The 26,641-nt window shown below is 42.1% G+C and overlaps 2 protein-coding genes across 3 annotated transcripts in view; both read left to right on the top strand.

Annotated features, from left to right (window-relative positions):
* Positions 1 to 5,548, top strand: part of nt5dc1 (5'-nucleotidase domain containing 1) — a 52,869-nt gene extending 47,321 nt beyond the window's left edge. Inside the window, exons 11-12 of one of the 2 annotated variants that reach the window (XM_068708537.1) lie at positions 392 to 560; positions 2,742 to 5,548. In XM_068708537.1, the coding sequence (XP_068564638.1) occupies positions 392 to 560; positions 2,742 to 2,854 (282 nt within the window). In that variant the 3' untranslated portion in view covers positions 2,855 to 5,548. The remainder of the gene's footprint in view (positions 1 to 391; positions 561 to 2,741) is intronic. The other variant, XM_068708536.1, reaches the window with a different exon arrangement.
* Positions 5,549 to 7,043: 1,495 nt separating this feature from the next.
* On the top strand, positions 7,044 to 25,997 carry dse (dermatan sulfate epimerase). Its single transcript, XM_068708538.1, has 6 exons — positions 7,044 to 7,185; positions 9,247 to 9,716; positions 13,742 to 13,995; positions 18,765 to 19,004; positions 20,602 to 20,809; positions 21,772 to 25,997. Exons 2-6 carry the CDS (start codon positions 9,292 to 9,294, stop codon positions 23,510 to 23,512), a joined length of 2,868 nt encoding a protein of 955 aa, XP_068564639.1. The 5' UTR covers positions 7,044 to 7,185; positions 9,247 to 9,291; the 3' UTR covers positions 23,513 to 25,997.
* The last annotated feature ends 644 nt before the right edge of the window (positions 25,998 to 26,641 follow it).

Here is a 26,641-nt window from a genome sequence, read left to right on the forward strand (position 1 = left end):
TAATCTTTCAGATGTTTCTCATTAAGGATGAACGATTCTCTTGAATATTAAGCAACAGTTCCTGATGACATTCGCTGACACGGATGTATCATTTTGGTTTGTGTGGTTTGCGTCTTATCACACCCTATCTTTAAACATCACATCAACTCTTTTTCTGCGTATAAGACAGACTGATGTTATATGAATGATTGCAGGTAAGAGAGCGGGGGGGATTTCTCAGAAATAATGATGCATGCAGTAGTCAGAATAACCCTCGAAGCTGCTGGGGTTAAAGTAGGTTTTGAAGTCTTAACAGTGGAATTCTCACCTCCTTTTATCATGTCCACACTTGTCTGCAAATGTATCTCGGCACGGTTACATAGTTTAGTCTGTGTGTGGACTGTCTCGACAGGAGCAGGGCATGAAGTCGCCCTCCGATGTGTCCAAGCAGTGGGGCTCCTACTTTGTCGACGTACATAGAAGCGGAGGAGGGGACGAGGAGAGCCAGAAACTGACCTGGTGCTGCCACAGCATTCACAAATACAGCACCATGGCCATCCCTAGTGTCGAGCACATAGCAGGTATGTGGCAGCAGGAGACACAAAAAAAAAAACGCTGGAGGAAATTACAGACAGTATTGCAGATCTGAAGTGGTTTGATGGAGATATGAAAAGCAAAAAAAATAAGCTCCAAATAATAATAACAGTAATAATCGTTCTCGGATTCCTCTCTAAACACAAATGTAACATGAGCTTTACAATAAAAAAAATAGAAAAAATGACTAGAGTACACAATTACAACAGGCCAGCAAATGACGTGTTAAACAATTACAAAACAATATAAATTAATATATAAGACAGTAGAATCAACTTAAATCAAGGTAAACTATATAATAGAAGTGGACACTGACTTGGCTAAGTATGTCTTCTCAGGTATGTCGTTCCTGAGTTTCAGGGCCCTGGGAGAAAAGGTTTGGGCCCCTGGTCCTTAGCTTGACTCCTGGGTGGCAAAGAGGCCACTGCTTGAGGATATACAAATTGTGCGAAGGCTCAGATGGACTTAACAGTTCAGCAGTGTAGCCGTGTCCAGTCATGAAATGCCTCGAAAGTGAAGAAAAGTTGTGATCTAATGTTTTAATGTTGCCAAATAAAAACTTTGGAGGCGGTGGTACCTGTTCAGAAACAGACTCAGGATCAATAATCAGATTATCTGTCTTGTCTGAGTTTAAAGGAAGAAAAATAATTTGCCACGGCAAACAGCATGAGTTGCAAATAAAACCGAAAGCAGATCATAAAAACATAAAGACTTCTTATTATTATAAAACGGGGCAAATCAGGAATAAAGAGGTTGCTCTCACATAGGTCACATGTGGTCTTTAATATGGTTCAGTGAATAAAGGAGGATTTACTGCACACTGATGTTCCTCAGCCCCTAAACATCTGGACAAAAATCAAAACTCATGGTTTATTTTCTTCAATTTTCTTGTACCTTCAACTTTTGTTTGCCAGTGCATTCTTGTAAATGGACCCATATGGGGCACAGAAACATGACTGAGAATGAAACTCGTGGTGTTAAAAAACGGGGAAAAAAACAATCCGCAGTTAAAAATCTCTATTCCCACATCAAACATTCTCCCCATCATTTCAACACAGACACACTCACAAGAATCAAAACGAGCACTTAACAGACACAGATGTGGAGCCAAAGTTAGAATTAACCACCTCGTCTGCAGAGCAGTTCTGGGAAAATGGCATCAGTCTTCCATTTAACGATGACCGTTGGGCTGTTTTTCACACTTGAAAAATTAAATAAAAAAACATCCCTGTTGGTCTGCTTTGGTTCACCTTTGTGTGCTGTTGTTGCAATCGGCTTGCAAAGTGCAGGTGTTTACAACGGTTGCCAGGAAACCCCCATTTTGATATCTTGAATTTTTTGGTAACAGAATGCCCGATCTTCTTCTGAATAGTTCTGAATAGCCACATTCAGAAAGGGGCCGACAAGCCTGCCAATGTGTAAATGATGGTAGTAACAAAAAAAAAAAAAGGTCAACAGAAATGTAACATAAGTAAGTACTTATCAAGTCAATATGCCAATATCAAGTACTCAGGAATGTTTCTATTTTATTTTAACTCAAACCACAATCTTTTCCCGTTTTTTTGCCTAAACTTAATTAAGTATTTCAAACATACTTATTTTAACTCAAACCACAATATTTTGTAAGATATGATGTAAACCATAGTGCGAGGATATGTTGACTAGTTTGGACATAAGAAAAGTGAAAGAAGTAGATGTGTAGATAAAAATGAGAGGTTTTCTGAAGGGAATCTGGTGCTCTGAAACACTACCTTCGCCTTCGTCCACAGGGACTGCCAAAATCAACACAAAATACAAGTTTGCTGTAGTAATTTAACAACATATTTTTAATCTCAGAGTGACCAGAATGCTTTATTTACATTAATTAGAAATAATACCCCTGCAGGTGTTCTGTTTTTACTGTGCCTTTATCATCTCTGGAGTTTGCAGGCCTGTATTTATGATTGTTTTATGCCAGAGTTGTCTCTTTTCGGAGACAAAAGAACAAACACGAATGAGTCCAACATTCTCTGCCCTGAGTGATTACTACCTGCTGTTTAGAACAAAGTGTACTTTTCCACTGAATCGTTACTCTTGAGCGTTTGCTGATGCTTTTCACCAGCAGATGTGCATTAAACGTTCAGGCGGTCTGCATTTTGACTTTCCCTATTTGATTTGACTCTTTCTAGATCTCCCTCTGGATTACAAGTTCCCCAGGTTTTCTCCCGACAAGCCCTGCACCACCGGCTACTACCCCAGGCCCCCGGATTCTTTGCTGAAGAGGTGTGAGAGTCTGTCATAAAAAAAGGAGAAAAAAGAAAGAGAAAAAAAAAGGGAAAAAGTAAAAAAAGAAAAGAAAAAGCCCCCCCTTACCCCTTTGCCTCAGGAGAGGAATGTGCCTCCATTTTTGCCTGTAGTTTCCCACCTGACCCCGCCGCCATCTGTGGAGCACAGGAAGCATACACTCCTCACCCATTCAGAGAAACCATGTGAATGTAAGCCACAGTATCTCTCTGTAATAACGCCTACATTTGAACGTTGTTTCGTGGTTTAGTGTACCGTACACGTGGAAATATGACAAAATAAGTGTGTGTGTGTGTGTGTGTGTGTGTGTGTGTGTGTCTGCATACAGTAATAACAGGAAATGTGGTGTTTTTTTTATTGTTTCATGCGTGAGGCCCTTATTATTTTCTATGGTAGATTGTTTTAAAAATCTGAATTCTTTGAATTTTTCCAAAATAAAGTGAACATTTTACTGTCTGTTTATCCCTGAAGGGATTACCTCAAGAGTGTTCTCTACTGTAAGCAGGACCCAGATGGTTACAGTGTGTTTGTCCCTAAAAATCCTTTGGAGTCATTGTGTCAGTATTTCTATATAGCACAGTTATTGTGAGGTCCTCTTTTTTTTTAATAAATATTGTTTTACTGTATGCATTTTAGTAACCTTAACATTAGGTTTAAGGTGTACTGTTTCCCCTGTGTCAGTTTCGTAGAAGGTGTTAATCTTAATCAGGTCATTGTTGCCAAAGAACTGGCACAGTGCTGTCCTTTGTGTTGGCTGTCTCAAAAAACACAACTTTGGGAAACACTTACTAATAATAACAATAATAGTGGATGATGAAGACTATGCTAGATGTTCTCTGTATTATTCTTTGGTGCAACGGTGACATGTGCTCTTTGAGTGATTGTGTAAAAAACGTGGACTACTTTGTGCTTCATTCATATGCAGTACCGGACTGAGATATGCTTTACCGACTTCTGAATGGTTATTTTGTTGGTGTGCTTAGACAAGTTGTGCCATAATATTGAAGAAACACTCTGTGGAAGTTTGCTCGTTTCTCTCTCGTGTCACCCAAGATTGATTTTATTTGTTATCTCTGTGCATCCGGGAAGTGTTTAGCCTAGCTTAGCATTAAGACTGGACCGCTTTTAGTCCAATGTGGGAAAATACAACGTGCAACAACTCCAAAAGTAGTTGTTGTGTGCGGTCACATCATTGGGTCAATTCTGATCAAGTATGAACGTACGCCGGTCACGTCTGGTCTCTTACTGTGAAAATTAATTCCTACACATCAAGTTTGGGCAGGTTTGCTATGGTTCTGTCCCCAAAATGATCCATTATGATTCTGGTTTAAACCTGTCAACAGGACATTTGAGGTGCTACATGCTAGCGCTGTCACTTTTTCTAAAAGTCAAAATTCGAACGAATGATGACTAAGTAATTATTTTGAATAATCTGAACAAATCAGCAAACTGCTTTAACTTGGTGTCATCTGTTTAGCACACAGCTAGTTTACTCAATGCTGTGTTAGCAAAGGGAACAGCGATAGCCTAGTTTGCTAACAGGGCAGGCAATAGAACAGAGTGACCATGCATTCTACGAACACCCGCCACTGGAGTGAAAGTTAGGCCTGATGCACTTTAGCCCTGCAAATTTTCCAGTTACTTGCTTTTATTCCTTCTCTGAACTGTAGATTTACTTTTTAATAGAAAGACTCAGCCCTACTGCCTACAATTACTGCACCTAGCTGCTCTTAAATGAGCTCATTTTAAATTAATAAAAAAAAGGCGTCAAAGGCCGACGCTTGGGCAGTGGCCCTTTGCGTCTTGACACCGGTGCACAAGGCGCCCTTTAGAGTGTATTAGACGCACCGGACTTTGAACTGACTGAAATACAAACTCATTTGTGTCATTAATAGATGCTTAGAGCAACTGACGTAATATTAAGAGCCAGAAACTTTGCTGAAAAACACACCGGGCTTTAACTCAGAGGGCTCATATTTGTAAAACCGAAAGATGTTATGTTTTGACGCCAAGCCACTGAGTTGCATCACACCCATAGCTCAAGTTATGCAACAAGCAGCATAATTGATGTTAACCACGCGCTAACCCCCTGCAACAAGATACTACACAAAAGGCCTGCCCAAGTGGCAAAATATGACGAGTAGGCATGAGATCACATTGCAGCTTCATAAACAAGACAAGGTATCTATGTAACTAGTTTGGTGGGTTTTTTTAGAAGTACTTTTGATGGAGCCTGACTAGCTTCTTGGCTAGCTGCTAGAGCTAGTGTCTTTTAAACTTTGTGCTAAGCTGGGCTAAACATCCCGGACCAGTCTCTATGTTAACCACATGGAGACGATACTGGTTTCAATCTTCTTGTCTGATCACACAAGAGGATTTCAAAAATGTCCTTTTAGATGACCATCATCTCACAAAGGAGGAGAGATTATTTTGACAATAAGCAGCATATAGCTGTCGTGTGTGCGAGATCGGTCATCTAAAGTGATTTTTTTTACTTTTGCCGTGTGTGTTTTATGCATACAGCTGTGGTGATTGTACTCTTCTTTTCTCATCTGACTTGGAAAATTTGACGTGCACATTTGCCTTATGTTGGATTCATTTGTGGTCTTAAGTTCTTGAAAACACAGGGAAAGTTCAGTTCTGTGTTCAAGTGTACTGTCAAGGAAATAAAATGTTCTACAATTTTCTTACACAGGGTTTTCTCTTTTCGAGTTTGCTTTTTCAACCAAAGACCTTGTTCTGTACTCGCATACAGTTGCACAGGTTTAAATGGGAACGGAACACATAGAGCCAAGTTTGAGACATGACCCAGTTAACAACAACAGCTCATTTGTTTAAATGGGACACAAAGTAACAATGTATTTTAGTATTTATTTATTTTTTCAATTTCAAGCAGCTCTGAAACACAGGACATTGAACTGCTCTGCAGTACTTCTTCAAGGAAAAGCAAAGACCTGCGGAGTCAAAGCCCTGTCTCCCTTCTGTCCCCTATCAGGGTTCAGCTGTAGTTACCAGCTGTTGTGATAACATAGCAAAACATATTTACCCTCTCAATATGAATATGCATGCATGTTTTCCCATTGACATTTCACACCTGTCAGACAACAGCATTAATCACTTATCTTTGTTGTAATTTGCTGAAAAAAGAAGCAAAAACTACAGATTTCCCCCTTAGGATGTTCGGCTGGAAAATTAGTGCATTATTTAATCATAAAATTGGAGTGAAGTTCCATTTATGAGGTTTGTTTGCTGTTTTTTAAGGATTCAGCACTCAGATAAGCACATTGGAATTGGGCATCCTGTACTATTTTTATTCCCTTCTTTATGATTATGGCTCTACTTGAGATTCCCAATGATGTGCTACAAGGTGGACAGCACACCAGAGCTATCATGTTTTGTGTTTCAGAGGCTCTTTCGGCAAGGATTTCCTGAAGTACATCCCATCGCCATTAAATTAGCTGCACAAAGCTCAAAAAATAATACAGCCTAATACAAACTACAGAATGACCATAAGGTTGAATCGACACCAATTTAACAAACAGTTTAAGCGGGAAACAAACATCACCTTCATGAATGGAGGATTTACTGCAAGACTGTATAAGACTGCATTAACTTTAGCTAGGTAGCTAATAAACTGGCAACTGCATTTATATCCAAAGGGAAGGGACCCCTAACAGAATGAGGATCTAATTTAGTATTAATTTCGCATGTTGTATGTTTTTTTCTTGTGGTACAAGATGTGCAAGGACATGGGGTTTGCGACTTAAAAACAGAAGTGTAGTGCTTGTTTTAGAAAGTGTCAATTCTATTTATTGTTGAGGAAAACAGGCTTATAACACTCACTATACTTGTGAACTATAACGAGATTCAAACCTGAGCTAGCAAAGAGCTAATATTCAAGCTAGCTGTACATCTAAATGTATATTTATATGGGGTTTATGACGCAGTCTCAAAGCCTATCAAACACAAGACAGGGGGTCGTGTAAAAAAATAGTACTTTTTAAACTAAACTAAACTAGATTAAATTAAAGCTAACTATCGCAGGTCAGCATTAGCAGCTTTGTATTCACTACCTGTTAACCTAACTAAGTGGTTTCATTGGGTCCCCTTTAAGTCTCCCTCTCCGCTGCCGCCCCTCCTCACTCGCGAGCATGACGCTCCCTCCTCACTCACTCGCACACTCGTTCCCTCCCCTCTCTAACTTTGTTTCGTCCCTAAAAACAAACTTTTCAACCGTATTGATAACTTGTCTCAAATCCCCGCTGTGACGAAGAAGAAATGACTGTTGAGACGAGGGGGAAACGGATTAGCGAGCACCGCTTCTGACAGGTAACGTAAACGGCTTTTCTTTTTTCTTTTTCTTTTTACTTCACCGCTACCAAGTCCTTTTCGTGGTCGATGTGAACAAGGCTACTTTTGTGCGTGGTTTTTTTTGGATTATCGATAAATGATATTGGGGCTACTGTAGGCTACAACTCACTTCACGGTTTGATGGAGCGAGTACTTCTAGAAGTAGAGTAGTACAGACTAAGTCACCCGCAGTCACATGATATACTTTCTTTTTGAATAAAACGGAAAGACTTAATGAAGGAGAAGTTAGCTTAAAGTTTGACAAAGTAAATGTGAGGTCTGTGAAGGGAGGAATGATATTTTTGTATGGGTATAGCCTATAACAAATTCTGGTGTTTGACAATGAGACGTCTGCTTTTTTTTACCTGCTACAAACTGGAACAATAGTGGGCGACATATATTAATCAGTTATAACTATTGAGTATTGAGGTATTGAGAGTCTACTTTTACAATTAAAAACATACGAGGCATGTACTTTCCTGGATGATTCTGGTTGGGTTAGATGTATTCGATATGCAAAGAATAATAGATTCATTATGAACTTTGGGATAGGTCTTAATATTAATCCTCATCCTCCCTTTTGATACTTGACACGTTTGGATACTCAGACACATGGCAGTCCGTGCTCAGAAAATAGTGAGGTTTGGTACTCAGCCCTGTGAAGGCCTTACTGTAGCACTTCTCCATTACAGTTTTATTCCTGGCATTGTGCAGACGGCTTTGAAACAACATTTTCCTCTACATTTTGACAAATATAATTTTATTTTATATTTTATTCTCGCGCTGCAACTAAAAAGTATTTTCATTATTCACTTATCGATAATTTTTTTTCCAATTAATTAACTAATCACTGTCTATAAAATGTAAGAAAATATGAAAAGGCTTGTCTTTAAATGTCTCGTGTTGATGGATCAACAGTCTGAAACCCGAATATATTCAATTTACAAAGATATAAAAACAGAAAAAAGGCAGCAGATCTTGACATTTGAGAAGCTGGAACGTGCACGTAACAGGGCTTTTGTTACAGAAATTAGAATTTATTTGAGTGAAAAAATTCAAATATGGGCTCAGTGTGTCAGTATTTATTGAGTAGCAAAAAAACTACTTATGATAAACTTTATTGGTATAGCACTTATCTTAACGACGTCCCCACCAAAATATTTTCCATTGAGTTTAGTAAAGTAGCCCAAAGCAAGTAAGTCTGACATCAGTCTAATTCAGGCATCCTCAGTAAAAATAGATCCTTGGCTCCTGACACAGTTGCAGCTCGATTGTGATGAATTAGTCCAGACTAGTCTTCATGTCTTCATCTCGGCTACAAGTCCACCGTCCCCATTGTTCACCACAGAGGAATGTGAAGGTCTAATGTCGAAATGAATGTACAAAATTGAGCTTTCCTTGTTTATTAAAAGGCAAAACACAAGACAGCCCCGGACAGCTTGCTGTATTAGAATGGACCCCAGTCTAGACGTACTGTATGTCGAAATCTCTACCAAAGGGTTTTCCAGCAGGCCTTTGCCAAGAGCTCCACTCAGGTCATGGAATTTACTCTCATGTTCAGAGCAGAGAGACCACAGCAGCTCAGCTCAGAGGTTGTAGAGTGATGCTGCTGCAGTAATGGGCCGTTTATGACCTCCAGGCCTGCTCGTCTCGCCATCTGGGTGTGCGTGGCTAGCCCTGTCTGACCAACTCAGAAATAAACCTTGTGAAGTGAATATGAGGTAACAAAGTGTGCAGAGGTGTAACACAATATCCGGATTTCGCTGTTTTTATAGCAGAAGGGTATCATTTTATTTTTTGGGAACTATAGAGGATTAAGAATTTGGAAACTATTTGTCTAATCTTTGACGCCAATGACTCCCATGTCATCGGACAGTAGTGTTTTTAGTTCCAGTCTACATTACTAAGGAAAGCCTGCATCATCAGGAATACAGCTGTGTCTAATTATTCAAGGAATGCGAGGGCTTTTGTAAGAAAAAGTCTGCGCAGAATATGGGCCGGCTTTCTCTAATCCTTCTCCCCCCCACTGTTCTCTCTCAGCTGAGGTCCTTCGGCGATGCCACAGTCCCCCCGTCTGATGAGACGATGAGAACCCACACCCGCGGGGCCCCCGCAGTCTTCTTCCTAAGTCTGCTGTGGCCCCTGCTCGCCCCGGTGGTGGCGGCAGTGGAAGTGGACCCCAGCGGAGGAATCCCCTTCATGGGGGGCAACTACAACGGTCACCCCATGCTGTACTTCAACCGGGGGGACGTGGAGGAGCTGCAGTACGCGGCCGCGGGGACTCACCGGGACATGTCGAGGAGGATCCGCGACGCGGGCGAAACCATGCTGGAGCACCCGGAGATGTACCTGCCGCCCTGGAGCCCCGCAGAGTTCAGCGCCCGCTGGAACGAGGTGTACGGAAACAACCTGGGAGTGCTGTCCATGTTCTGCGTGCTGTACCCACACAGGGCGGGGGCCCTCGACCTGGCCAAGGACTACATGGAGAGGATGGCGGCTCAGCCTAGTTGGTAGATTTTTCTGTCTTTTTATTATTTTATTTACTATTGGTACAGTCTGTTTATTGCTGAGTATTCCGCATGAGGAAATTTGAACCACCCTCTTCTTAGCATTGGCCGCTTTTTCTTTTTACAGAGACAAATAGGTGTCTGTTCAGAGCTTACGGACGGTACCTGATATCTGTTTCCACTCTCATGTTTGTATCAGCCGGGTATTAATGCTGAGTCAGCTCAGTGGGTTTCTGGTCAGCCCCAATCTCAGGAGTGTTTCTCGTTTTCCTCTGCAGGCCAGGGTTCTGGTAAAGATAAGTTTGTGCTCCAGGAAATATGTTTAGCAGCTGTTTGCAGAACATGAAAGGAAATGAAATGTTCAGATGTGAGCTGCAGGGACCTGGGCTGAGATTGAAGCTCAGGGTCCAGGTGACCGGACAGGAGTTGAAACCACTCTGCTCTAATTGTCAAAAGTTATGTAAACCAGGGTTCAAACAGATACATTTCAAAAACATGTGTTGTCCAAAAATTACGATATTCGCCCCAGTCGCTGGGAATTTTTTTTTGTCATTTTACGTTTCTGCAAACAAAGGATATGTCGAATGTTGACGTTTTTGCAAGAAATGTAGCTGAGACCGTTATGTTGCGTGATGTAATGACCCCTGGGTATAATCAGCAGTGTAACAAGAGAGAAAGCCTATCAAGGGCAGGTGGCTCGTGTGGATGGGTAAAACAAACACAAACAAACACAGGACTTTCACCCAGGAGACTGTTGTTTGAAACCAAATGTAAACATTGACCTTACGCTTGATATGCGACATTGTTACGCTCATTACTTAACGTTACGTAAGACAGTCTGCTAAGGGCGGTCGCAATTTATTCACGGTAGTTCCGGTTGTTACCGTATTCTTTTAACACAAACCATCATCCTTTTTGTTTAGAACCGTCAACATTCGACGTGTCCTGTGGTTTGCAGAAACGTACAATGCCAACATTTTCTTTTCTGGCTACTGGGTTGTTGGATTTCTTGGTAGGGGAGCATTTGCCATGGTGAGATCAAATGAGCTGAAATCATCCAGTAATTTAAAAGAAAGAAGCAAAGAGTAGAGCAAAGAACGTTTTCTTCACCTTTGAACGACAGATTCAAGGTAATCGGTAAAACAGTGGTGATTATTTCACCACGAACCAATTGCCACACAATAAACTCTGGGCTTTCAGCTCATTGTCAAAGGACAGATCTCCTAAATCCTGTTGGAATAGATTGCTGAGTTAACAGGAAACAATATTGTGCGTCTAGATTTATATACAAAAAGTTAAGTTTCTGTATTAACCAGTTGCCAAAAGAAAGCGTCCTTGCCATACTCCACACCGTGAGAAGTACTACCAACAAGTCAGCTGAATCCATCCATTCAGCCACATTTGAACAATCCTCAGGCTTTTCAGAGTCGGCCACGGCTGAGCGGCGTGCAGTCATCAGCCGACCTCGGTGCTTCCTTATTTCCCTAACAATTTGATTAGGTTCAATGAACATTAGTTCTGCCTGCAAGTGCAAAGTGGCCCGAGAAGTGGATTACAGCCATTCACCGCTTCGCAGCTCTCCACAGCTTTTATTTCAAAGACAAAAGGAATGAAGGACTCAGAAAAGGACGCTTGGAGAAGGTGGTTACATCCAGTGTCGGGGCCCATGGCAACCGTCTACTGTTCATTTACATATATTCACATAATCTCACTTGACTTGACATAAACCATCTTTGATCAAATACGTGCAGAAATCTTGTATAGTTATTTACAAACCAAAATCATCCGTTCACAAAAATAATCTTACGCTGTTATGTAAATTACCTCTATATTTACGATACATGGCACTGCCTCTGTTCATTTTTAATTTATATATATTTATTATTTTTGAATTGCAGTGCGCGGCCGCTTCCTGCAGAGATGATCCTCAAATTTTTTAAACAGAAATTAGTTGAATGATTCAACATTATTTTCTAAATTTAGTGACACAATAACAGTAGTTGGACAAAAAATAAAAACGGCAAAGAGCCTCGCTCAAATCCTCGTCCGTCGCATCTGATTGATGCAAAGTGCATTCTGGGAAAACTTAGCTACCCCGAGTTCACACAAGTAAGCTCCCAAAGTATCCTGGATCAAACAGGTGGAGCCTGAACACTTCCAGTCATTTGGACTGTACTTTGCTAGCGCTGCGCTACCGTTATGCTAGATTTTAGCATTTCACCATTATCCTGTAATTGTTTTAGTAATAATGATAGTCATCATAAATCAGTAGTTACAGATGTATGACATATCATATTACATTTAACACACTGTTGATAGGATTAAATACAGGTATCCACTGACTACATGCATCCTTTGTAGTATGATTACCACACACTATTCCAACAAAACAAACAACCTAGAGTTTTCAAACTTTCTAATAGTATAGTTATTCTCATTTTGGTGCATGGCTGCCTCCAGTCATTCAACATGTGAAAGGGTATTTACCCGCAGCTCTTCTCAAGGCGGGGGGGTTTTAAGCTGGTGTGGTGTTATTGTAATTTGTGGGACATTTTTCACAATATCAGCGCGTGTGCCACAGTGCAGAAAGGAGAAGCCACCGAGCATGTGTTTTCACAACTTAAGAACACACTGCGAGTTTTCTCCTTGGCCGCACTTTCACTATGGTCACTGAACCTCTGAGGGCTTGTGTAGAATGGCTCCAGGAACCAGTCAGCTGTGGTATTCAATGGCCTTCAATTATGTCTCCGACATCTCCATGAACCATGTTCGGACGGGGAGCTTCTACTTTGTGGCTTCTTCTTCTTTTTTCTTCTTTTTACACAGTCTGTGCAAACATACAGAAGTGTGATTTTGTGTGCTTTGGCATGATTCAATATACAGTCCACCTGTGACTTGGCATCCATTTTATTACATGTTTTTTTTTCTTACCGTACGGGTAAATTGCAGTGTAAAGAAGCAACCCATTTGGTGTTCATTTACATGAGCAGACAGGAAGTGTTTTTTTAAAATAAACCTCAGCTGCCACTTAACATGTGGAAGCAATGTATTGCCATCATCAATTGGATGAACCAGTCTCTACTTTCTTTGCCATTTCATGCTTTATTTCCAACACACTTTTAGAAGTACATCATCTTTGCGGTTTAAAAACGTCAACAAGAACACCAATTATTATTCATGCACTCCAATTATTATGCTCTCACCCAAAAATAAGCTCTCGTGTTAGTAGGCCAATGGTGGCATTAGGTGCGTGAGTGAGTTCGTACGCAGAGGACGTCAGTTGAGTCGGCGATTTGTGTCCAAATTCATGTACATTCACGTACACACTGCTGAAAGAATGTGGCCATGTGCGGAGCAGATTACATCAGAATGTGGTCTGAGCGAGCGGCTCTTAATGCGTCCTCGATGTGTCTTTGGGCGCATTCACAGCTGTGCTTGAAATATGTCCACTTGTGATCGGATCACCCAGGACACATGTTAATGGCAGCTCTGAACACAGCCTTAGATTTCGAGCGTGATTCATTGAGTCCCCTTTAAAATACAGCACTATAGGTTTCATCGCCACATCTGAGGTTCCTTTCTTTTTAACTAAAGTGAGCAGAATGATTACACACCAACACCTTTCACTCTTTTACAACGCCGACACTTAGCACCCTGAAAAACCCACAGGAGTCAGCAGTCTTAGATCCTAGCGCCAGTAAACCAGGAGAGAATTTGCGCACACTACACTTTTAATGTCTTTTTATTGGGAAGCAATGGTGCAGCAGTTGTGGTGCAAACTGCTACTTAGCATCTTTTTATTTTTGCTTTCAAAGTGAATAGATGCTTTACAGCTGTGGTAAGGATAATTAAAAAGGCTTTGCAAAGAAAAAAAGGGCTTCTTGTTTATGACGAACATTTTCCCAGGGGCTTCATTTTAAAGAGTGAAAATTTGCCACCTGATTACCGTAGAATGTTTAGTTTCCATGTGCTCCACATATGTTTGATGCCTTGCCTTGAGCCTCATGTTCGTTGTCTTTCTATCGCAGGTTGGTTAAAGACGCCCCCTGGGATGAAGTTCCTCTGGCGCACTCTTTGGTCGGGTTCGCCACCGCTTACGACTTCCTGTACGAGTACTTGAACAAGGGCCAACAGGAGCGGTTCCTCCAGGTGATCGGCAACGCGTCGCGCCTGATGTACGAGAAGTCCTACGTCCGGGGCTGGGGGTTCCAGTACCTGCACAACCACCAGCCCACCAACTGTGTGGCGCTGCTCACAGGAAGCCTGGTTTACATGACCCAAGGTTAGTGGATAGGGATTTGTGTCTTTGAAACGTCTCTGTGTTTGATTGTATAGAAGTCTATGGGAAAATTACCCTACTCTCACTTGATTTATTACCTCAGTAAACATTGTGAACATGAGTTTATGGTCTCAATCTCTAGTTTCAAGTCTCCTTCAATACAGCATGATGTTCATTTAGTAAATTATGGACCCATTTAGAGTCAAATAGACGATTAAGCAGGATATGCTTCAGGGCTTGGCTACCTTATGATTGACAGTTGTCTTATTCAGCCTTAGGTTGTACTTAGCTCCACCCACTCGTGTCACTTCTGATTCCAAAAAAAACAAGATGGCAACTGCTAAAACTCTGAACTCGAAGCTTCAAAACGGCAGTCCAATTGATGATGTCACAGCTATACAAGTGCAGTCCATATTCCCTTAAGGAGGATTGCCAGCGTTTACTGATATTTTAGTTTCCTTTATATGTTTTATCAATTAACGTATAACTCCTTCACTCAGCAAGGGAGCTCATTCCAGCTCTGTGTGGGAGCTTTAAGGGTTAGAAACCTGCCTTGCTCGACATTAAGAAGTTTCAGCTCAACTAAAGGAATTCCATTAGTCTGTTTTTTACGGTGGAGGTTTAGTCTCATGGTCTTAAGGCTGATTCAGAGGATTTAGACCCTACTAAGGATGCAGTTGTGGAGGGATTACAGTTAAAAAAATATATTTTTATGCCTCAGCGACAGCCATTGCCAGAGGTGCTGTGTTTTCAAATCGTCCGTCGGACAGACAAATGGACGAACGGATGTCTCAGAAGCACTTGGTTGGAATTCCTTCAAATTTCGGTCACTGTGAAAACATATTGGTTTAGAATATTAGCTCACAGAAATATATATATATATAAATATATATATATATAGCTTCATTTTAGAAATACTCATTCACATCTACTGTGCCTCCAAGATACTTTCTCTGCAGATTTTACAAATCCTATAGCGGACTTCTTCAGCAACTTTTTTCGGACCGCTTTAGCTCGTCTCCCGTGATGAGAGTTGCCAATACTTCTCAGCTCACTGTGGCTTGTTTATAGTGTCAGCTAAGGTTAGTAGGGCTGTAACTGATCATCAGTTCATCATTGATTAACCTGCCCAAATGTTGTTTGAGAAGCTGGAACTTGAAAAATGACAAAAGATTTGTCATTGTTTATCAAAGTTGCTGGTACTTTTTTTTTATTGATTAACTGATCAATGAACTAATCATTTCATGTTGAGTGTGACCAAATTCTGTGGAAATCAATGTCAGTTTAACCATGTTTGTTCAAATGTTTTGCTTCAGTTTTGCAGATGTGTCAATAGATAACCCCTTAGCTTAAAGTATACGTACCGCACCAGCTTTTTAAAAAGCTTATCAGCAGATAGAGCTCAGTTTCTTATGTAACGGCTTTCATTAGGGCTGTAGGGGTGAAGGAATTCCCCCTTTTCTCTGGGCAATCAAAGTAATGACGTCAACTAAATTAGTTCAGTGAGATCCTCGCAGTTCTGGTCTTCTTTGTCTGAGACGTAGAAAAGTACCACAACCCTGCTTGTAGCCTACATGTAGGATGTGGCTCTTGGTCTTTGTAGTATTTGTCCCGCCCCTCCTCAAGTGTGATTGGACAGCTGGGTAAAAAAAAAAAGTGACAGTGATGAGTGCACGGATTTTCACGTAAAGAATTTGTTTTCCACATCAAACGTGAAACACTCTGTACATCATCACGCTGCTTTTGTAGCGTTGTAGTGTGAATAGCACAGTATTTCAATGCTTTCATACACAGTAAAAGCGCACCACCTGGTCTTCAGACTGCATATATACATTTGTGTGGTATAGGTCATGTCTTGTCATTTTCATGGTGAGACTTGCAAACCTCCGTCTGCTTCGGAGAGACACTCTGACTGGAATTTCAGTGCAGTCAGCCTGAGGTTTAGATGCCATAGCTGCACTTAATCCTTTGTAATTGTTCTCCAGATGAGGTTCTCCACATGACTCTGCAGCACTTCCTTTGTGAGACCTGACACCATTATTCACCGTCGAATGTTTCTCTTTGCCTCAATATCCTTGCGCTAAATATTTTGAGTAGCAGGCAAGCAGAGAAAAGGCCATCAGTAAAATGCCCACAGTGCTTTGATTTTGATTTCTGGCACAAAAGATCCGGCCCCTGACGGGAACTAAATGGTATCTGGCTTACAGAGAACCGCTGTGGTCACGGTGGTTTTATTTGAGGCTTTTAAAAAAAAAATGTGTAGAGGGCAACAACAGGCGCAAAACTCAGTGAACACAGACCTCTGGTTGCTTTGTTTGCTTTGTTGCTTTGTTTCCAGCCAGTCTTTGTCAGCTGGGGAAGGGCTTGTGCTCAGCCACTGCTCTGTTTATTTTGCTTAAAGTGTTCTTTACAGCAGACCTCATGTGGAGATGAGATCGTCATACATTAACAGAGGTGAGAACATAGCTTCTTAAAAGTTTGCTGGCAGATTATGTATTTGCAGTGATTTCTCTTTTTAGCTGCATCATATAACTCTCGCCTCATGTCTCATCTAACACTCTGCAGAGGCCCGACTGCATTCCACGATCGTGTATGTATCAATCGTTTCCTGCGCAAAGGGATGACATTAACGTCCAAATATTATTCTGACTAAAATGCCTGAGAATAAATGGAAAGTTTCCAATAAGCACTGCCAGAAGAGAAGAACAAACTCTTTGTCTTCTTTATTGGTTCTCCGACACAAACTTTAAGGCCGACTGCTGACTTTTTGGACCAGTTATTACTTTGTCATTCTTTCGTGCCCTCAAATAACTTTTACATCCTGGTAAGACATTTGAAAAGTCAAGCAAAGATGCTGCAATGTCAGGCCCGCTTGTTCCACATTCTAATCACATTGACACCCAAACTATCCCTTCATCTCCGTCCAGTGAGGAGCAGCGTTTAGCCTCAATAGCAACACTCTCAATGTTGCTTCCCCCAAAATCTCTCTTTCTCCCTCCCTCTCCTCTATTACTGCTTCTAATAGACACATGAATACACCGCTCCCCCACAATTGAGCTGTCAGACTCTGGAAAACATTGTACTTTATCACTGGCAGTCTTGCCCCCTAATATAACATAGATCAGAAAAACACATTAACAAGCTCCGTGGTCAGTTGTGTACAAGATCCTTGCAATTGCATCATCGGCCGTGTGTGACGAGGAGCAGAGAGTAAAGTCAGAGAGCGTTGTTGGAAATAACAAATCCCTTGACCTTTCACATTCCTCTGGACATGATGTGTGCTGAGGGAGGGATCCGGGTGTCCAGACTCAGCACCCTGACTAACAGCATGGGAGACAGTCTTTCCCTTTTAACGTGGGTTAAAGAGATGACTCTTTTTATTTCTCCTTTTTGTTGACGTCTTTGGTATTCCAGTAATCGCTGTGTTGTAATTTTATGTTCAGCACAGTCTCATCGTTTTCCTTCGAGTTTTGTTTTGATGACGCAGGAGTTTCAGTACACTTTTTACGAACATGCTGCGGATGCAGCAGCTGGAAATCTAAATTGCGTAATTGTCAATGTGGTAGAGGGTTTTAATCCCAGGAAATGTCTACTTTGCACACACAAGCTTTGTAGTTCCCATCAGCTCTGGGTAGCTTTTTAAAGGGCTAATTCCACGGTAATGAAAACACAGTAATTCTCACGTTACAGGTTCAAAGTAGCTAACAACACTGCTGTATTGTCAAGTTAGCCAACAACAGAAGCCAGAAGGTAAACATCATGTATTTCCAAATTGTTCCTGTGCCTTCAAGAGGGCCAAAAAAATCAATCAATGCAGCTAAATATATGATTTAGTTTACTTGAACCAGATTGTTTCACGCAGACACTGACAACTTGTTTTAGTAGTCCTGGAAAGCTGTAATATGGATTTTAATTTAATATCATGCTTTGTCTTTTGAGGAAAGAAAGTAGCGACGGGTCTCAAAGTCCGAGCTGCTCTGGAGGGTGGCCCTGGACTGTGTGAGAGCTGGTGAAGCTCTGTTTGTGTAAATATGGTCTTTGTGCGTGCCAAGAGTTCCTGTTTGATGGTAAATACCTGCTCTGTGTAGACTGGCGGTCCCCAAACCAAACACTGTTGGGGACAGCTCCAGTGGGCGGACCAGTGCTGGGCCAGTCACCGCCGACGGCCCCGTGGATTCCTCAATGAACTGAGGAGTGTTTATGCGGCCGCCTGTTCTCATAGTAAAGTCTGTGTGCGTGATCCAGCGGGTGTGAGAGAGTATACACGCTGTAGTGTGCCATAGTGGTGTCACGCTTTCCATAGCCACAGGTAGATGTTGTGTGTGTGGAAGGTTTCTTTAGGTAACAGACTAAGAAGCTGAAGCTAACACACACACCATCATCACTTTGTAATGCAGGATCTCTCATTTTAAGTCCTGGTGTGAATCTATTCTAGAAGCACTTTCATGGTCCCTGCTTGCAAAGAGGATTACTGCGCTCCACACAAAATCTATTATTGTCCATGTATGCTGTTTGTTTTACTTTTGAACCAATAGGATGTCTAGATAAGATATTCCTATGGTTAGTTAATTGATTGAAGGATTTCAATCTGTTAACTAAAGACTACCAGAAAGGTAGACAAACACAGTCGCACAACCAAAAAATGTTTGTCAGTCGTGCAATGCATTCCTTATCACAGTTTTTGGGCAAAAACGGACCAAAAGCATTCATAATCCAGGGCGTTCTCCCGCTGTATTTAATCAGTGAATCCATCTCCACTTCCTGTGTTCCAGGTTACCTCCAGGAGGCCTACCTGTGGACCAAGCAGGTCCTGTCCATCATGGAGAAGTCCATGGTCCTCCTGCAGGACGTGACGGACGGCTCCCTGTATGAAGGCGTGGCCTACGGGACGTACACCACCCGCTCTCTGTTCCAGTACATGTTCCTGGTGCAGCGCCACTTCGCCATCAGCCACTTCGACCACCCCTGGCTCCTCAAACACTTTGCCTTCCTGTACAGGACCATCCTGCCGGGTAACTGTCACTTCGCCTGCTGTGACCAGCGCAGTTGTTTTACTTTTTTCAACAGGCCAATTAATCCGTGAGTAAGGGTTAATTTAGCTACGGCTGGCTAATGCATCCAGTTAGTCCGTACAAGAATGCTTTATCCCAAAAGTTGGACGTATAAGGTTCAACGTGAAAATATCTTAGGCAGGCTGCCACATTGGGGAGCGGCTCCTCCTCCTGAGCCAATACAGGGGTATGCATGCGTGTAGTTATTACCTTCCTGGATGTATTTGCGATAGCTGAGCCGAGACCTGCAGGGATGTGTGGTGTCCTGGAAGTTCTGTCTGTCTGAAGGTCAGGGGGAGGGCAGCAGTGGGGGAGGGGCCCCTAGGTCAGACTCGGACATTTCGCAGCCCCCTGCCAACAGTTTCTGTATTGTAGCTGAGCAGCACCTCTAATTACATCAGCCCAGGAGAGCCTTGGATTCGGAGCCACAATAGCAGCATGAATGTGCTGAGAGGGGCTAAAGACTCAAGTCTAAGGATTACTGAAAGGGGTTAAAATACCAGCCAGAGGGAGAGCCTCGATGGCTAAATGGTTAGAGCCGATGCCCTCTCTCCTCCCGTTTCCTACCTGCCTCTTCACTATCAACTGTCCAATAAAAATGCTCCAAAAAAAGGTCAGTGTCAGTTTAAGTGCGTTGCCTGAATGAAGTTGAAGTGTCAGCTGCTTACGGTTGTGAAGTGAACACAAGAATTGGATGAGGTTTAAGCACCGAAAAGAACTGAAACGGCAGTTGTAAGTGATAAAAGGAGTGATAAGTGGAAGTGCCGAAATACAACACTGTTAGGGAAAGTGTCAGTTGAAGTGGAGTGCAATGTCTCTTTAACTTTAAGCACCAAAAGGAGCTGAAGTGTCAGTTGCTCCGCTTGCGCTGCCTTGCTGTGTAAGTGATACGAGCAGTTGTTGGAAGTTTCTGTGGAAGTGCTCAAAGACGTCAGTTGAAGTGAAAGCAGTGGAAAGTGTTGCTTGAAGTCTAAGAACTAAAAGATGTCGCAATGCCAGTTGAAGCATGACGATTTCAATCAGTTAAAACTGTCAGTTGACTCGTAAGGGGTGAAGGAGTTGAAAATAGTTCCTATGTGAAACTGCTCACAACAAGTCAACCCACACCAAAGCAATCTAGACTTATAAATAGCACTACTGATGAGACAAAAAATATGTTTTGTTTTTGTTTTTGGCGTGAACAGTCCCTTTTAAATCAGTTAAAATGGGAGTTGATGTGTCAGCACTTATAGGAGTTGAAGTGTCATATCTGCTGTTGTCTCACTGCATGTGTCTGTACAAAGAGAAAGAGTGTTTCTGTTGCGCTTTTTGTTTACGGTTGCTTTTGGTTGACAAGTGATCGACTGTGATTGCGTGCTGTAGTTACTGTAGCTGGTTTCTAAGAAGCCTCTCATCCACATATTGTTTGGAGTGATATTTTCATGCATTGTTGGCGCCACAAACTTCAGTCAAAGCTTTAGCATTTTATTGGTCACGATTGCCCATTATTTACGCATGACACCTCCGTGAAAGGCCGCTGCTGACGTTTTGTTCTCTGCATTTTTCACCGTCTCCGCAGGATTTCAGAGGACCGTGGCCATCGCAGACTCCAACTACAACTGGTTCTACGGGCCGGAGAGCCAGCTGGTCTTCTTGGATCGCTACGTGTTGCGTAACGGCAGTGGAAACTGGCTGGCAGATCAGATTCATCAAAACAGGGTGATGGAGGGGCCGGGGCAGGCTGGAAAAGGCCAGCGATGGTGTACTCTTCACACTGAGTTCATCTGGTGAGCTGCTGAATTTGGTTTCATAATAGGAAACATATGACAACAGTTTTCTTTTGCTGTTTAGAGCTATTATTAAACTACTCTATTGGTAAAGTAGCTCGCTTTTTGGCCTTCATTTCTTATATCCAATGACTTGCCATGGTCAAGATATTGGGTTTAATTTATGATTATTAATTGAGTGATCCGTTATTTTTTCAATTAGTCATTTAATCTTGAAAATAATGACAAATACAGATAATTTCCCATAACCCAAGGGGAGGTCTTGTAATTTCATCTGTTTTCACTTTTAAAAACCATATGGTGCTCGATTTATGATTTAAAACGGAGAAAAAGCAGCAGATCCCCTGGGACCAGCCAATGCTTGTCTTTTTCATTGAAATGGCCACAGATCTACAAATTGATTACTTGACTAATTGTTTCTGTATTTGAAAACAGCTTTATCCTTAAGAATGGAAGCAAAAGGAGGCAGCTTGCCTGGCTCTTTTCAATGTTAAACAAATCCAAAGTTCTCTATTTAACACGTTATATCTTGTTCGTTTACTTCGGACAAAAAAGGAAATGTAAAAAACAAGACATGGCCAAAACAACTGTTCCAGCACTTCCTGTAAACCCTCAATTTGTAGTTTTTACGTTTTGTTTTTACACAGACAAGCTTATTCTTATTCTCTCTGTTATTCTTTAGCAGACAGACATATAAGTGGTTTTGATGTACTGTTGATTTCACAGCTTTTCTCTTAGGGTTGCCAAAAGTCATTGTGGGAAAACAGGGCATCGCATAATCACAGTATATGTAAAAGAGGCAGGTTGATGAATAACATTTTTTTTAATTGCAGCATGTCATCACTAAATCACCTCTGAAAAAGCTTTAAACTGAAAAGACTTTCCATCAGTGGTTGCTTGTGATTGATGTCTGTATTGGTAATCTATCCACCTGATACCCGTCCTCTCATGGTGTCCGACAGGTACGACCCAGGACTGATTGCCAAGCCTCCGTCAGACTTTGGAACATCCCAACTCCACCACTTTGAGGACTGGGGCGTGGTGACGTATGGCAGCGCTCTACCCGCAGACACCAACCGCACCTTTCTCTCCTTCAAGTCCGGGAAGCTGGGGGGGCGCGCCATCTTCGACATCGTTCACAGGAACAAGTACAAAGAGTGGATCAAAGGGTGGAGGAACTTCAACGCCGGCCACGAGCACCCGGATCAGAACACGTTCACGTTTGCGCCCAATGGCGTCCCTTTCATCACCGAGGCGCTGTACGGACCCAAGTACACTTTGTTGAACAACGCGGTGTTGTTCAGCTCCGTGGACTCAGAGAGCTGCTTTAAGCCGTGGGCTGGACAGGTTACGGAAGCCTGCGATTCCAAGTGGCTGAAGTACAAGGTGGGGCTGGCGGCCGACGCCCAGGGCCGAGTGGAAGCTGCAATGGAGAGACAGGGAATGGTCTTTGTCCGTGGCGAGGGACAGTCCGCTTATAACCCGGAGCTGAAAATCAGGAACTTCCAGAGAAACCTGCTCCTTCTTCACCCGCAGCTCCTGCTCCTCGTGGATCACATCCACCTGCATCCAGACAGCCCGACCCGGGCCATGAGCGCCTTCTTTCACAACACGGAACTCCCGTTCCAGGGTACGAAGGTAGACGGCGTTCACGGAGCGTTTGTGTCACACGGCGAGGATAAGTACAAGATGTTTTGGCTGGACGACACAGGCTACAGCAGCAAAGGAGTGGTTGGTTATTGGAATTACCCCCGAGGGTACCCGTACAATGGCTCCAACTATGTGAACGTCACTATGCCGTTGAGGTACCCTCACACCAGGGTGGCCTACATTTTCTTCGGACCAGGCGTGGACGTACAGAGCTTCAGCCTGCGGGGCGACGACCAGAGGGTGGACATTTACCTGGCCACCAAGGACCACACGTACACCATCTACCTGCTGACCGGGGAGCTCACCAGCAAGCCCCTGTTCGCCATGGTGCTGCTGGACCACAAGAAGATCGTGTTCGAGAAGGCTGCGGCGGGCTCAGAGGACAGCTCCCCCGACGAGGTGGAGGAATACGTCAACGTGATGGAGGACAACCTCCAGCACGTCAAGCCCGTCTTCCAGCAGATGGAGAGACACATCCTAGGACGGGTCCTCAACACCGCCAGCTTCCGCAAGACCGCGGAGCGCCTTCTCCAGTTCTCCGACAAGAAGAAGACGGAGGAGGTGATAGAGAAGATGTTCGCCATGTCTAAGAAGCAGGGCAAGGGAAAAGGGGGGAAGAAAATGAACCTTGGGGAGAAGCTTTCAGAGAGTCTGCCCGACATTTTTGCACAGATTGAGGTGAACGAGAAAAGGGTGCGCCAGAGGTCTTCAAAGCGTACGTATGAGGACAGTCCAGAGGAGGGAGAGGGGGCCTTTATGGATTATGCGGACGGCCGCAAAAACAGAAAGGGGGCCTTCGTCAAGGGCCGTAAATTCAAGGAGGTTCACATGGTGGCCACGGCCGGGAGCGAGGGTCTCTCCAGCACCGCCTCCTACATAAGACTCTTCCTCCTACTGAACACCGCCACCTTCTTTCTGCTGCTGGCCGTGTTACTGACTCGCTTCCAGAGAGGTCGGAGTTTACACACGCAGAGATGTTTCTACACCATCCTTCTGATCGACTGCTTCATCTTATTGTACCTCTACTCGTCCTGCTCTCACACACAGTGTTGACGTCACCGCGGTGCGAGGGGGTTCCATCCAACTGCAGAACGAATGATGCGCTGTTCACGGGCTTGAAGTAAACGCTGCACCCCAGAACCTCAGTCCGGGCCAGATCTTATGACACAATATTAGGGCCAGATTTAGAAAACAGAAGAAAAAAAATCTGAGATTTCAAGAATTTTTTTAAAAAATATTTTGAGAATAAAAGGTCATTGTTGTAAGAATAAAGAAAAGAAAACAAGTCATAATATACCATTAATAAAGCTTTAATGGTATGAGATTCTCATTTGCTCTTATATCGTAGTCATACGAAAATCTAGGTTTCATCTATGAACACAAAATTGATTTTTAGGACATTTTATTGTAAATTGACATTCGTATTTCACCTTTCCTAAAAATTTAGATTTTATTCTCAGAATAGTATGTCTTTTCTTCTCATAATATCTTTTCTTCTAATATAATTTCTTCCTCCACAATTACGACTTTATACTACTATTATGATTTTTTTTTTTTGCTCTCATAATATTCTTCTAGAATTTTACGACGCCTACTATTACTTTTTCTATTATTTTTGTATAACCCAAAATCACAAATTGGCCTCAGGGGGCTTAAGGATAGTAATCTATAAATTACAACTTCATTCTCATAATATTATGACTTTTTCTATCAATTACAACTTCATTCTCACAACATTCTGACTTCTCCCCCCAGAATATTATAAGTGTGTTCTTGAAATCTTCTTATTTATTTATTTTTTAAACTGTGGCCCAAATACTCGTGAGATCTACCTAATGGGTAACAGGAAAAACAACTGATTCCAAATAGGAATTGATGAATTGCCGAGATGAAACCAGACCACCTCTGATGTAATGAGCTTCTGTGGAGCTTTAGAAAGGAGTCTGAGTGAACTTGTGCTGTGTTGTGTTCAGAGGCCTTGTGTCAAACTCAGCCACTATGATACAGTCAACACATCTGTGCTCGACATTTGTCCCGTCTACACAGTTCATGGAAATACATTTAAATGTATATATGTGAAAGTGAGATATATTTTTATGGTGTTTTTTTTTTTTACTTGCTTATTGTAAATAAAATTACTACATGCATAGGTATGCATTCATTATGCGTTGTGTCTAGTAGTAAATGGTAGCCAAGGCAGCTCCATGCACTGCAACTTAAACGAACACATTAAGAAAAGATAGTCTCGCCTTTGACACATTACATTTAGAAAAAAAACACATTAGAAGTCTAACTATGAATCCAGAAAACACAAGATAAATACAGAGTAACTGCAAGTCCAACAGGACATGATGACAAACTTCCGGGGAGGGGGGGGGGGGGGGTCTTTATCTCTCATTCATTCTTTCCAAAGACGTATGTCTTTAAAAACAGTTTGCAAATACATTGTTTTAAGAATGCTCAGTATATTTCTAAGACAGCTGGTCACGTTCAACGTCCTTCTCAAACAGGAGGAGATTTGTTGGGGACTATTTTCGTTGGTGGATTGATACACATTCCCACAGGTGGGTCGCAGAAGATTTTTATCCGCAGTCTTTTATTTAACATTTATATCTGCGGTACGTCTTTGAGCCCCATGAGAGATGCCTGAATGTTTGTGTTGTTCTGATAATCAACGCCTAATTATAACATTGAATCTATTGTGAAAGGCTAGTGTACATTCTGTTTGCTTTACCGATGAGAGGAAATGAAAAGAATGAGTCTGTTAACTCCACCTGGATGCATTTATTTGGTCTCATTTCTAAAGTATATACCTTGTATAAACAATGTTGTTTATCAAAGGTATAGCTTTTCAAAACAGCTGGTCCACCTCTTCAAGTTAATATAAGGTAATGCGTATATGGCAGTAAAGACAATCAGGAATGTTCATTAATAATAAGTAAATAAAGTAATTGAGCTTTATGGCACAGAGGAAGATTTATCAGGCTTTGATAGACAGACAATACTTAGTAGAGTAGAGTTAGTAGATACATTCATTGTTGGTTAGGTCTGAACTTGGGATTTGGTGACAATCTGAAAATGATAGAATATCACCATCCTCTCAATTTAAGTTGTAGCATGTTGAGGTGTCATGGCCACCATAGTATTTTAAAAGGTATACTATAAGATAATGTGGTTATCAAGCACAGCTCATCATTCATACAATAGCCAAAACATTCAAAAATAACTGTTGTCCAAATGTACAGAGGCTGTTTTCAGACAAACAGAGTGGAAGGTTTTATTTATTTCATGTTGATGCTGATACACATCTGTTTTAGCTCTACAAGTCAACAGTCTAGACACTCGACTCCTCCTCCCCTCCAGCCTCACATGAATCAACGTGCCTCGGAGCCGTGTTTTTTTTTTAAAGTGTTGCCAAATCCACTGGCTTAATGCAGCAAATAACGTTGGGTAGAAATGATAAACAGTCATTAAAAACATGCAAACATCAGGGATCAGTACTGTGTTTATAATAAATGGAATAAATGTATTGTCACAACACTTTTTTCTTCTTTTTATGATTAGAATGAAAAATCATGTCTGTGTACCACTGAATTTGTCTTATTGGTCAGTTGTGTGTGTGTGTGTGTGTGTGTGTGTGTGTGTGCGTGCGTGCGTGCGTGCACGTGCACGTGCACTCGCTTGGTGTAACCGAGAAGCCTCATTGGTTGAGAACCTCTGGCCTTTTGGTGACTTTCCTCAGCTCCTCACTCAGGAGTCGTACACCAGTTAGTGAGTGAAAATGAAAAGAATTCCTTTCCATTCCTCTTCTCACAAAAAACCCCGCAATGCTGTGGGTTATTTTGTTATGATTGAGCAGATAACCACTTCCAGATGTGCTCCATATGGCCTCCCTTATATAAAAAGTGACCTGTGCTGTCTGGCCTGGTCAGAGCACTCGGGGGATGAAAGTGATAACTGATTTGTTTACTTTGTCTCACTAACAAACGAATCGTCATTGTGACAAAAAGGCAGAGCTTCGGTTTGTATTTCAAACCGGCACTGATCAACCGTGAACCTCAGAACAAGGACTAACAAGGCTATTTAGAATGTGTTAGAATATGAAATGCTGCCCTCTGCTGGTCTCTGCTGGTCGTGTGACTGCTCATTTAGTTTTAAACAGAATGAAGAAATGTGTACTTC

Source organism: Cebidichthys violaceus, unplaced genomic scaffold (genome assembly GCF_023349555.1).
Source record: "Cebidichthys violaceus isolate CVI_PGR_0920_01 unplaced genomic scaffold, fCebVio1.0.p SCAF_14, whole genome shotgun sequence".
NCBI lineage: Eukaryota > Metazoa > Chordata > Actinopteri > Perciformes > Stichaeidae > Cebidichthys > Cebidichthys violaceus.